The sequence below is a fragment of the Melospiza georgiana genome, chromosome 3 (assembly GCF_028018845.1).
Source record: "Melospiza georgiana isolate bMelGeo1 chromosome 3, bMelGeo1.pri, whole genome shotgun sequence".
Classification (NCBI taxonomy): domain Eukaryota; kingdom Metazoa; phylum Chordata; class Aves; order Passeriformes; family Passerellidae; genus Melospiza; species Melospiza georgiana.
The window spans coordinates 43,338,218-43,351,184 of record NC_080432.1 but is presented as its reverse complement, the minus strand read 5'-3'; the positions used below and the strand labels follow the sequence as shown (position 1 = coordinate 43,351,184).

The window sequence follows — 12,967 nt, the reverse complement described above, 5'->3', positions numbered from 1 at the left end:
CCTACTTAAAATTCTATTAAGAGAATTTAGTTCAAGCAAGTGAAGATTATGATGTTTTGTCATTAATGTTTGTTAAAATCTGAATTGCACTTTTTTTTCCTATGGACATTGTTCATAAAAAATGTCTTGAAATCCTTATCAAAGTCAATGGGAATTTTTTTTGTTGTTTCCTTCATATTTGTCTACTCTATCATATTGTTGAATCCTCCCTGATTTGGTTAATGTATCATACCACAGCATTTAAAATTTTACTTTGCTCTATGTTTTTAGGCTTTCATTTCAGTTTTGAGTAGGTTAACATCATGTTTTTATAATTTTGCACCAGCTTGTCATCTTTGAAACTTTTTCCATTCAGTTGAATACTTACCTAAAATGTAGTGGCACAACTTTTGCTCTTGATAGGTTGCTGCATTTAGTGATCAATGAGACCTTCATATGCCCTATTCAAACCGCTGGCAGAGTTCAATCATTCTTAACCTGAGAGTTTAAAATCCAGAAAATACTCTGGAGAAAAAATTCTGAAACAATGGCTGGATCCAAGTTAGCACTTGTCAGAATGGTGGAACTCTAGCTATTTTCTTTATCCTTTAAATAAGAAACTTCTGTAAGTTTTGGAAATAGTACATAATTTCATTTGAAAATTCTCCATGAGGCTTTGGTCAGAAAATGTAGCTCAAAACTATATTTCTCAGATAAACTGAGGAGGTTTTGTGGTGAACTGTTTATGATATGTGTCAAAACCATTTTACAGCCAATCTGAGAACGTCCCTCCTTTCATAAAAGCAGAAGTACACCTTCAGATTCCAAATCTGGTAAGTTTTATTTTATATAGGTAAGGTAAGATACATTGTCTTAGAGTTATCTCTGCATTTGCCCAAGTGCAGGCTGTGGGCACGCTTCCACTGAACCAGCATTTTCTCCAAAGGAGAGCAGTTGCTCATGTCTTTCGGTGTGCTGAGAGCACTGATGAAATGTGCTTGCAGTCCCAATGCTCTGGCCTCTGTCTCAGTAGTGCTTGCAGAACCTTGCTTTTTAACCTTCTGTGATTTAGCAATTACATTGCAATCCATTCATTCATGTTCTTTGCAGAATGATTACAGTTCTCCTCACGTGTAGTAGTAGTTGTATTACTACTATTACATGGAATAGGTTCTACATCTTGCTTTATTCTTATTCTTATTCTTATTCTTATTCTTATTCTTATTCTTATTCTTATTCTTATTCTTATTCTTATTCTTATTCTTATTCTATTGTTATTGTTATTCTTACTCTTACTCTTTTTCTTCTCTTACTTGTGTAATCTAAATCCTTTTGTTGAATTTCAATAATGAACGTTATCTTTGCTCAGTTTGGCTTAAGTCACCTAAATGGGAATTTAGATGGCCAGAATGAGGAACACTGAACAAAAATAGAAGATTGAAAACCACATAAAGGACTTGTGGATTTCTAGGAACAGGGAAAAAAAGGCAGCTCAATTGCAAAGAAGTAAAGCATTCATTTGTTTTCCTTTTGTAGAGTAAAATAACTATATGTCAGCAATATGCATTTTTTATTTTATGAGAGAAGGTTACAAAATTTCTCAAATATCTTATAAAGATTGATGGGTTTATATTGAAATTACAATGAAAAAAAGTTTTGCTCTTAGGTGATATTCCTTTGACATTGAACTGACGTTCCTATGGCCATTATGTTATACATTCACATTGTGTGTGTACATATGATATGTAATTTCTGTCAAAGTAGAAGCCTTACCTTGTTGACATTTGTAGAAGCATAAAGCACCAAGCTCTACCCACTGCAAAGGAAGTACATCTCTCTTTCCAGTCCTGAAATGCTTGGCTGATCCAGGGCAGTAATCAAGTAATTCTGGGAAAAATACCTCTTTGCTAATGCTAAACTCTAGTGAGAGCTTGCAAGAGCCTTGCTTTTATGCCTGGAAAGGGTGGGAAGTGGTGGTTGCATGATAGCATGCAATTTCTAATGCTTTGTTATTCTAGAGTGTAAAAAACAAGGTTTGTAATGTATTCTCATACATTATATAAAAGGCATTATAAAAATGATGCTTAAAATGTTGCAGGTGTAAAAAAAGCCAGTAAATCTATCTGCTTATATACTTGGTTGACTTTTCACCCACAGTATGAGTGCATAATTAGATGGTAGGTCACTACAGTATGTTTCATCTCTTTAGAAGCAATTCTGAGCCAGAAGACCTGGTAAAGTTGTATTTTCCAGCTTCTCTTCTGGGGTAAACTCTGCAATTCACTATGGGTGGAGTAAAACTGAGGTCTCAAAAATGACAATTACAGTTACATTTATTTCAACAATTTTTCAACTGTTTTGAATAGGTAATAGTTCCCACTTTAGATGATATACAGCATGCCATCAATCGCATGGTTCATTTAATACTGGAAGTAAATCGAGGAGTTGCTCAGTGGGGACAGAGGCATTTGCAAAAATCTATTTTAAAAACAGAACAGCAATCAGCTTCTGCAGGCTTTGGATCACAAGGAAAAAGAGGCAGAAAAGGAGAAAGTAAGTGGTTTGTTTAGGTTTTGTTTTAATTTTCATTTTACTTTTTGCTTTAATAACTATGGCAAATGTAAATAGTTGTAAAGAAGCTCTCTTTTAGTCAGAGAAGCCTACTGTGGATTATTTTACATTAATTTTGGGGGTTTATTTTGATTTAATTACCTGTATTTTTCAGACATAGCTTTTCAGGCTTACATAAGTATTACAACTCTGAAAAACAGTAAGCAAAAAACAGTAAGCAAAGTTTCAAAAAAACTTTGAAAAATTCCTAGATTCTGAATATTTTACTTAACTTAAGGCAAAGTGAGCTGTTGATCAATTGTTTTACCTCCTTATTGTGGAATGTAGCCATAATGATATAGCTGAAACCATAAACCATGATTTTATACCAAATCTCATTGAAATATTGAGATACAGCAACAGACAGATTTCAGGAAAGATTTTAATTGTTGGATGTATTCCTAGATTGGATTAAAAACACCTGAAATGTTTTTTCATGTGAATGAAATATATTTGACTGGAGACAGACCTGCATCCATTTTAGTCAAATACTTTATTTCTTAATATTATTTCCAAGTGTCTCTCCATACATTTTGTAAGCCCCCATAAAAGCCTAAATATGTTTTTACCATTGTTTTTTCTTAGCTGTTTGACCCAGTGATATGCAATCCAGTTATATCTTTGTTATCATTCCTTCAAAAAATCTGTAACATCTTGGAAAGTTTTTCTTTCTGACGGTCCAGGGCTGTTACTTTATTCTTCTACTGATGTGTCTTGTATGAGTCTCACCTCTTTTAAGGCTTCAGGCAGGGTGGCAGGAGCCAATCCTTGTCAGACACTCAGAGTCTTTTCCTCTGCTGTGTCAAAATACAGCATCAGCAAATGACCATTTTCATCACCTTTAACTAGACACCAGCAATGCCTGGGGGCATATGTTAATACTGTAGCAATGAGATTATGGAGTAAACTCGTAAGGACGGATGAATCTGAGACTGTTTCCAGTAAGCAGACCCCAGAAAAGGCCTTGAGAGTAAAAGACAACTTGGAGCTGCCTCAAATTCCCCTCATTAAACAATATATATTGTGGGAAGGGTGGATTTTTCTTCTTTATTCACTGAAATCTGCTTCAAAATGCTCAGGGATTGTTATGGAAGAAGGAGCTCATCAGATCTGACGAATATCAGTTTCTATATTGACCCTGATTTTCTCGGCAATTAATCAAAGAGGTCAAGAAGTTTACACAACTTTAAGCAGTGTATACATTAAAACTTTAATTTCAAAAATTTTAAAAAGTTATTAAATAATGTGGAATGTTTATGAGGCCTTTGATGTTCTGCTTGCAATTACATTCATTCATTTCATTCATTCATTTCATTCGTTGAGAAAATGAAATTTGTGAATGAAGAAGACTATTTTCTTTCCATTTGAAAACCTTCATTTTAAAGTGAATTTGCTCTAGCTTTATAGTGCCTGGCACGAGCTAGCAGCTGGTACTTCACATTAAGCAGTGTGATAGATCTTTGAAGAGGGATACTCAGCCTTTCTGAAGAGCACCATTGCTCAATTTGGTATGCATAGGTTTAGAAGAGAATTCTAATCAGACTGTCAGCAATTTATTGATTTATATATAATTTTATTTTACAGAAGGTGATGATGTTGTCAGAAAGTTAAAAAATTTTTACTCGGGTGTTGCAGAAAATGAAACTATTACTAAAATAATTGTGAATCTCTCTTCTTCTGCGAGTTCTCTAAAAGAAGGAGTTAGTGAAGTTCTGAAAGAATTTGATAAATATAAGGTGTTGTGGACAGGAGATAAAGATGCCATATTTCAGGTCAGTTTAATGATTATCATTTACAGGACTATTCTTCATTAATCCTATCTTTTGAAATCAGAAAACATTGTGAAAAAAATCAAGGAAAAAAAATATGTAGAAGACACATTTACAGCTGAAATTCTTCTTTTATCTTTCTGTAGGAATGGTATTGTTTCTGCTAATACTGATTCTGTGCCATTCTAGATACTGAAAACCTGGTAATTGCTTTATTTTGTTTGTGTAACTCTGGATATTTGGCCAGAAAAAACCAACCCAATTTGATATGACGCATGTCTCTATGCAAACACAGGTAGCACAGGGTATTAACAAGAGGAGTTAGAGATATGTACATACCTGCAAGGGTACTGGTATCGCAGGGATTTGGTGGGATGGCACTGAGTGGAGAGTTGGAATCGAGGGATGCAGGCTCTTTGGGAAGGCTAGGCAGGGAAGACCAGGTCAGGATTAAAAGGAGGGCAGGGACAGGTGACATTATAGTGGGGATCTGCTACAGGCTGCCTGACCAGGAGGTCCAAGCAGATGAGACTTTGTGTAGACAGACAGGAGCAGCCTCACACTCACAAACCCTGATCCTCATGCTGCTGGAGGAACAGCACAGCAGGCCATAAGCAATCCAGGAGGTTCCTGGAATGTGTTGATGATTCTTTTTTGACCAAGTAATGGAAGAGCCAATGAAAGGAGGTGCCATACTCTACCTTGTTCTCACCAACAAGGAGGAGCTGGGGGTGGGGAAGGTGAAACTCAAGGGGCAGTTTTATGCTGCAGTGACCATGAAATGGTAGAATTCAAGAGGAGTTTGTGTGGGTTAAAACCCCACCAATTCATAAGCAGGGCTGAAAATTTCCTGTTAGTCTAATTAAAAATTTAAGACTAAAGTAATTAATGTTACTAGCTTGATCTAGTTACTACTGAGGAATAGGCTACTGCTACAGTGAAACCTTCAATAATAAGGCAGTTAAGTTTTATACACACATGTTTAATTTCTACATTCTTCCTTTTCCACTATGCTAACCCTTTCACTGCCTATCTGGGTACTCTTGGACAGAAGAGTAGAAGTGGGATGATAAATGCTTTCGGCATTTATTACTTGTCCATGCAGTGTAAGCATAATCAATACAGGTCTTAAGTAACATAGCTGAATTGCAGCTTTTCAGAATCACAAAATGTTGCTACCTTTGAGTTCTGCTCAGGGAACTACTTAGAAAATGTGTTTTATTGTGATTGTTTCTCACATAATTTGGCTTATGAGGTAGTCTTTCTGTAAGTGTGGGCATGTATTTGGCCTCTGTTTCATCACCTGTTTTCACAAAACAAGTAGGTCCTTTATATGTCTTGGTTATCTGTTTTTCTGTTGAATTTGATTGGAATTTCCCAACAAGGTTGAGTGTTAATGACAGAGAAATTTATAAACATTCATTTTACGATGCTAGCAAGGCTACAGAAGGCTAAAACCAAGTATAATAATGGTATACATTTTCAGTAAATGCTGAATTACAGTTGCAACATGTTTTACCAAAATTATGGAAAAGGACATTTGTTGATTGACATTTTAAACTGCACACAGGAATTTTTTGCTACTGGTCCCACCTTGTCTGAAATTAAAGAAGAAATAGTTCACTACGATACGTTTGAGCAAGAGATGAAAAATTTTAAACCCACTCTGCCTCTTGGTCCAATTGAGTTGCACACAGGTATGACATTTTCTTATCTTAGTATGTACAGTAAGATAATGAGTAAAATAGTCACACAATCACAGAATATGCATAGTTGAAAGGGACCCACAAGGATCATCAAAGTCCAACTCCTGACCCTGCACTGGCCCATGCCCAAGAATGACACCATGTGCCTGAGAGCACTGCCCAAATGCTTCTTGAGCTATGTCAGGCTGGTGCTGTGACCACTTCCCTGAGGTGCCAGTTCCAGCCCAACCACCCTCTGGGTGAAGAACCTCTATATAATATCCAACCTAAACCTCCCCTGACACAACTTCAGGCCATTCTGTGTCCTGTTACTGGTTACTACAAAGAAGAGATCAGTGCCTGCCCCTCCTCTTCCCCTTCACAAGGAAGGTGTAACTTCAGTGTGGTCTCTTCTCAGTATCCTCTTCTCCAGGCTGAGCAGACCAAGCGCCCTCAGCTGCTCTTCATACAGCTTTCCCTCAAGGCCCTTCATCATTTTCATTGACCTCCTTTGGATGCTCTCTAATAGTTTAGTATCTTTCTTATTTTGTGGTGACCAAAGCTGCACTCAGGCCTCAAGGTGAGGCTGCCCCAGTGCAGAGCAGAGCAGAGCAGGACAATGCCCTCCCTGGTCTGCCCAGCAATGCTGTGCCTGATGCTCCCAGGACATGCTTGGCCCTCCTGGCTGCCAGGGCACTCCTGACTCCACTTCAGCTTGCTGTCAACCAGGAGCCCCAGGTTCCTCTCTGTGCCACTGCTTTCCAGCATCTCATTCCCCAGTCTGTCCCTACATCCAGGGTTTCCCCATTCCAGGTGCAGAATCCGGCACTTTCCCTTGTTGAACTACACATGGTTGGTGATTGCCCAGCCCTCTGGTTTGTCAAGGTCTCTCTGCAGGGCCTCTCTGACTTCAAGTGAGTCAACAGCTCCGCCTAGTCTGTGAACTTCTTTAGTATTCCTTCCAGTTCTATGTCCAAGTCATTTATGAAGGTGTTGCAGAAGCTGAGGTCTAAAATGGAGCCTATTGGAACCCCACTATTGCCAGGTCCCGTCTGATGTCACCTCGTTCACCACAACCCTTTGTGTTCAGCCCATGAGCCAGCTGCTCACCCTCACATGATGTGTTTATCCAGCTGTGTGCTTTGTCCAGAAGGATACTATGTGAGACAGGTTTATTCTTGTAAATATTAATATATATATATTGAAATATATCTAGATATATTTCAATATGAATAAAAATCACTGAAGAGACCTCATCAACTGTCAGCCAGGGCTCACTCAGATCCTTCTAAGAAATCTGTGATTAAAAAATCCTCCATTCCTCCATTCTCCTTGCCTTCTCTGCTTGCAAATGTGGGCACTAAGTTTTGTCATGAATGTGAAGTTGTTATGGAGACTTTCAAAGAGTTAATGAATGTGTATTGACGCTGATTTGATCATCCTTGGTACTCCTGTCTGGCATCACATCAGCCAATGGTTATAAAGAGCATTGGAAGCATAAAGCACCTTCTTTGGTACTGGAGAAAAACTAGCACTTAACAGCATTAATGTGTTGTTCCCTTTCAGTGTTTGTTTCAGGAGGAGACGTGGCTACTTAGTCATTCCCATGTTTGGTATCTCTGGCTGTCAGAACATTACGTTCCGAATTAAGCTGTTTATTCTATGGCATTTGTGCCACAGTTGATTGTGCTAAGGATTCCAATGGCACTTATCCCCTTCACCTCACAGGTTTTTATGAGGCTAACACGTCTTCCCTTGACCAACTATCTGGTTGGTACCTAGTGGCAAGTAGAAAATGTGTCCTGCTGCAAATATCAGTGTGGCTGTATTTCTAATGAGCAACTCTCTTCTTACGACAGATTACTTTGATTAGATTAAGAAATAACCTGTGAAATTTGTCTTTCTTGCACATCAGAGAAGCAGAAGATGCCTGCTTTGAAGACAAATTCATTTCAGGATCTTGGTGATGTGTTGACCCTATTTCTTTCAGTGAACAGGCAAAAATGTCAGACTGCTGACTGCACATCCTCATCCAGTTTCTCGATGCAGTTTCTTTTTAATGAGACTGCTCTGGAAAACTCTATCTAATGTTGTGTGACCAAGAGTAGGAAGAAAGAGTGTATCCAAAAGTATATGTTTTTTGTTGATTGTCATGTGTGACCTCTGCATCACAGGGACCCAAGTCCTCTAGGTTACAGAACAAAGATGTTAAATGTCTTTTGTGATCTGGGACAGCAGGTAATTTCTTGTACTCAGTTCAGGTTTGGGAACTGATTTATTGTAATTTACACATTTTAACTTCTGGAAAGGTGTGGTGGTTTTCTTGAAATACGCCTGGGCTTCACGAATCATCTCTTTAATGTTAATACACACATTATTAAAGGAGCATCTATATCTGCTGCAAAATTTGTGGTTTTTTGAGCAGAAGTGTTTTATGCTATTAGTATATTTTGCTTTCTTTTACCAGAGTACAAAATGCTGCCTAATAAAATCCTGATTTTTTCTGAAAATAAATTTGAATTCTTGACTCTTCTGTCTCTTCAGTGTTGGCTTTTGGTTATATATAAAGTTCATATAACATGATGTGTCACAGTTTTAGCTGTGAACTATTCCAAGTGCCAATTTTGAAATCCCAAGATGCCATTTCCTCAAAGGGTATAAAGCATTTAAATATCACTGATCTTAACACATTTCGTTAAGGTATATCAAAGCTATTCTCTGAAAATCCACATTAATAAGTAGACATTTTGTTCTTCATCTTCTCTATGTGCTCCACCAGGTAAGCTTACCAATAGGTTTCACAGATAACATAATATACAATAAAACAACAGAAATATATTTAGTTATAGTTGAATTTATTTTGAAACTTTTAAAATGCTGTAATGGAATTGCTTGTCTGCTGTTTTCTAACTGCTGTTAAAGAACCATATGTGATGATGTGAGCTTTTTAAAGAATAAAAATAGAATTTGAGTATTTTTTTTTTTTATTATTGTTTTTTAAAACCAGAACCACTGAAGAAAGCTTTAGCAATTGAAGCCAATTCCTGGAAGATGGTCCTCTGTCGTTATTTAAATATGGAATATAAAGCGAAATTGCTAGACATAACCACGTTCATAAGTGATTACCTAAACAAATTGGCTCGACCTCTGCTTGACTTAGATGATGTCAGATTAGCAATGGAAGCTTTAGCTACCATTCAAGAAAGGAGAGCAGATATAGACTTCTCTATGGGACCTATTGAAGTAAGATGACTTCTAATTTGTTATATTGGAAAAATTTTATTGTTATTAATAATAATATATGTAATAAGTGTCACAGGACAAGATAAACTTTGAACATTGTCTTGAAAGAACTAGGCTGAAGACAGAAAACAAATTTTTTTTGGTTTTTTATATAATAAATGATGAATATATATTCATATGAATATATATTATGAATCAGATCATTTGATAGGATCTGTATTCATACAAAAGAGAAAAAATTATTTCTCAAATTATAATATAGAAACAATCTAGGAGACAACATGCAGAAATAAGGAGATGAGAACACAAGACGAGGGAGCACTATGCTCCCTTTTGCTTTTCATTAGCCTTAATCCTCTTACTTTTTCTGTGTGTGTAAACAAACATCTTGATCATCTAACTCCTTGAAATATAGCCAGAGAATATTTATGAAACCACACATCGTGGTACGCTGTCAAAAACTGACAACATTCTTTTAGTTTTTTCTATAAGAAAGAAGCTGAAAGAAGCTAAAACAAGGTCATTATAAGTACTTGGTATTTACTATCACAGTCTGAAACAGTCAGCTAATAGAACAAATTAATTAATTAAATGATGTAGAGGTAAACTGTGGAAGTACAGCTGCCTTCTTAAATGTGTATGAAGTATGTTAGAAAGTCGGCCTTACATCAAATAGTAGGAAATAATGCAAAGTGTGTAAATGAATAAAAGATATGAACAAAGATGAAGTATTAACATTTTGTTTATTATTATTATCATCATCATCATCATCGTGCTTCTGCCACTTTAAGATGAATAATTAAGATAATGAACTTTCCCAAACGACTTATATTTCACATATCTTGTAAGCATTTATTTCCTTCCTAGATTACTATAATGAGTTCTGTCAATGTCAGTAGGGTTAGTCATGTTAACAAGTCACCCTTACATCCTTTTTCTTGAGGAGATGAATAACCCCAGACACCAGTGCAATCTGGGTAAAAATCTTTGCAGTAAAAGAACTAAGCTCCTTTTTGGAAAATACACCAAAGTGAACATAAGCTAGAAAAGTGCCCTTGCAACAAAGGGGTTTAAGGGTCTCCTGGGCCTTTTACAAGCTGTGTTGCCAGCAGTTGAGGGATATGATTCCCTCTGCTCTGGGATATTAGCTGGAGTGCTGTGTCCAGTGCTGGCCTTTCCATTACAAGACAGACATGGACATACTGGAGTGAGTCTGGCAAATGACAAGTAAAATCTGAAAATGAACTTATTTTTAAATAATGCAGTTTGTGTAGGAGGAGGATCATAAAGCAGAAGGTAAGCAAATAAATTGCAGATGAGAACAAATTATAAGAAAAGTTCATTCCATTACCGATACGTATCCATATATTTGACAGTTCAGCAACCTTAGCAAAAAAGGTTTTATAGATGATATGGCAAAATATTTATAGATGTGTAACTTAACGTGCACAGTTATTCAGATTTAGGGAAAATTCATCAAAATCTGCATTCAGGTGGAATGTGAAATAAAATACTATTGACATGATAAAATTTTATATTTTCTGATATTAAATCTATGGTGTTTATATGTTTTCCTAGTATTTCATCCAAGACATCTTTGAAGAAATAGTTTTTGCTGTTGTTCCCTAGTTCTTCATTCCTCATCCTTATTAGAGAAAAAACCCCACCAAAACAGTTATGCCTAAAATATAAGAATAGATTTTCTTTGAAATGTTTCTTACAAATTTGATCTATGTTTCCTCAAATAAACTTATAATATATTCCTGAGTTAGGTTTGTTTTTTTTTTCATCTAGGAAGCCTATGCCATTTTAAATGCATTTCATGTGGAAATTACAAAAGAGGAATCAGATGGTGTTGATACAATGAGATATGATTTTAATAAATTAAAAGCCCAAGCTGTAAGTACATAAAATTATGTTATTTTCCATTTGTGGAAAACATGTGACTTTCTTCAGGTCATAAATGAGAGTGTGAGACTAATTGTCCATCCTCCCTGACGTCTCACTCTTGACAACAGTTGTGCAGTAGTGTCTTAATCTACTATTAGTGGGTTCATTTTCTAATTTCATTTTTATAGATAACTTTGATATTTAAACATTATTGTAGCTTTTAGATATATGTATAAAACCTTCAAGAAAATGCTGTGTCTGCTCTCCTTCATTTCCAGTTTTTGTGTAATTTTTGTCAGATCAGGGAGTTTATTACCCTTAAGTTACACTTTTCGAAGAAGTGCATACTCTGCCGGTACCCTTACCCTTAAAGGGTGGTTGTACTTTCACCTTTGTGATTTAGAACAGTCTTATATCCCCCAAAAATTCTGTGTTTATTGAGTATGTTATGTAATGAAGGTGTTTAGATGGAAATATGTAGATATTTTTTTAAATTTATTAAGTTACATCCTCTTCCACAGATTAATCACTCAGGAAAGGACTCAAGAGTACATTTTACATTTTTGTGTAGCTCTTGGTTATTTCTCTCAAAATTTTGATCGAAGAAAGAGAAATTTGTTAAAGAAAAGGCTGACCCCTGTATGAGAAAGATGACTCTGTTAGCTTGTGGTTTGAGGTTTTTTGGAGAGAGGAAAGATAATAGGATCTCTTTCCACCACCCCCTTGTAATGAAATACATTCCCTTAAATTCCAATGCAAGATTTTGTTATGGTTTTTGGTTGAGGTGGTTTGGTTTATCCCTCACCTTTCCTCTCAAAAATTGAATATAGCGCCATAAAGGGGAAAAAAAGGTGTTTAGCTTAAAATAATCAACTTTTGTTCAAAAATTTGAGATGCTTTATTCATAATTTTGATTTCTATCTAACTCAAATATCTGTTACTGGTTCTTACAGAAATAACTTTTATTTTAATCTTTTCCATGTCAGATTGTAGTGCAAGATGAGTTGGTTGAAGTTCAGCCCAAGTTTAAGAAAGAGTTGCTAGAAGCAGTTGAATGTTTTCAGGATGACGTGGCACAATTTGAAACAGCTTATGAAAAGGTAAATGAATTTAGTATTATTTTGGTTTGCAGGATTTGGGTACCAGAATTTTATTCTGCTCAGCTACTGATGTTGGATGCCATGGTTGCTAAGCAGTCATCACTGTAGGTCCAACTTTTCACTATGAAGAAATACACACAACTCTATAAAGAAAGAAAAGAAGCACTGGTGATGCAACTTGTAATGAAATTGTGATTATAAATTACAAATTAATTTAGAAACTGTAGTTCATGTTGTGGCATCTTTGCACACACATCAGCATTAAAAAGGATCACTGTCCTGGTTTTGTTATTTTCAGAAAAATAAGGAAGTATGAAAAGTTAGAGTCTAATCTTACTAATTTTAATTAAGGTAAGGGATTTTCAATTCCATAGAAGTTACGTCTTCTTATATTTACCATTGTAAGTATTGAATTACCAAGTTATATGACTTGATTCAAGTTTGACTAATAAAAAAATGTATTCTGTAATGGTCTGTAAACATAGAGTGGCCTTCAGGCATTTTGAGAATTATTATTCCATTTTTGTTAATTGCCTATTTGATAGGAAGGGCCTATGGTTCCAAACATTCCACCTCAGGAAGCCAGTAAGAGGCAGCAGATCTTTCAGGTAAGGAAGTAAACTGTTGAATTTGCAGCTAATTAATTAAATCTGTTCTTGTTTATCAGAACAAGTTTACCAAATTATAATTT

General features: G+C 35.9%; 1 protein-coding gene across 1 annotated transcript in view; it reads left to right on the top strand.

Moving 5' to 3' along the window:
• DNAH8 (dynein axonemal heavy chain 8) overlaps positions 1 to 12,967 on the top strand; it is a 114,859-nt gene that overhangs the window by 28,804 nt on the left and 73,088 nt on the right. Inside the window, exons 24-31 of the mRNA XM_058020273.1 lie at positions 752 to 812; positions 2,346 to 2,532; positions 4,174 to 4,361; positions 5,929 to 6,055; positions 9,051 to 9,286; positions 11,081 to 11,185; positions 12,163 to 12,276; positions 12,822 to 12,884. Coding sequence (XP_057876256.1) covers positions 752 to 812; positions 2,346 to 2,532; positions 4,174 to 4,361; positions 5,929 to 6,055; positions 9,051 to 9,286; positions 11,081 to 11,185; positions 12,163 to 12,276; positions 12,822 to 12,884 — 1,081 coding nt within the window. The remainder of the gene's footprint in view (positions 1 to 751; positions 813 to 2,345; positions 2,533 to 4,173; positions 4,362 to 5,928; positions 6,056 to 9,050; positions 9,287 to 11,080; positions 11,186 to 12,162; positions 12,277 to 12,821; positions 12,885 to 12,967) is intronic.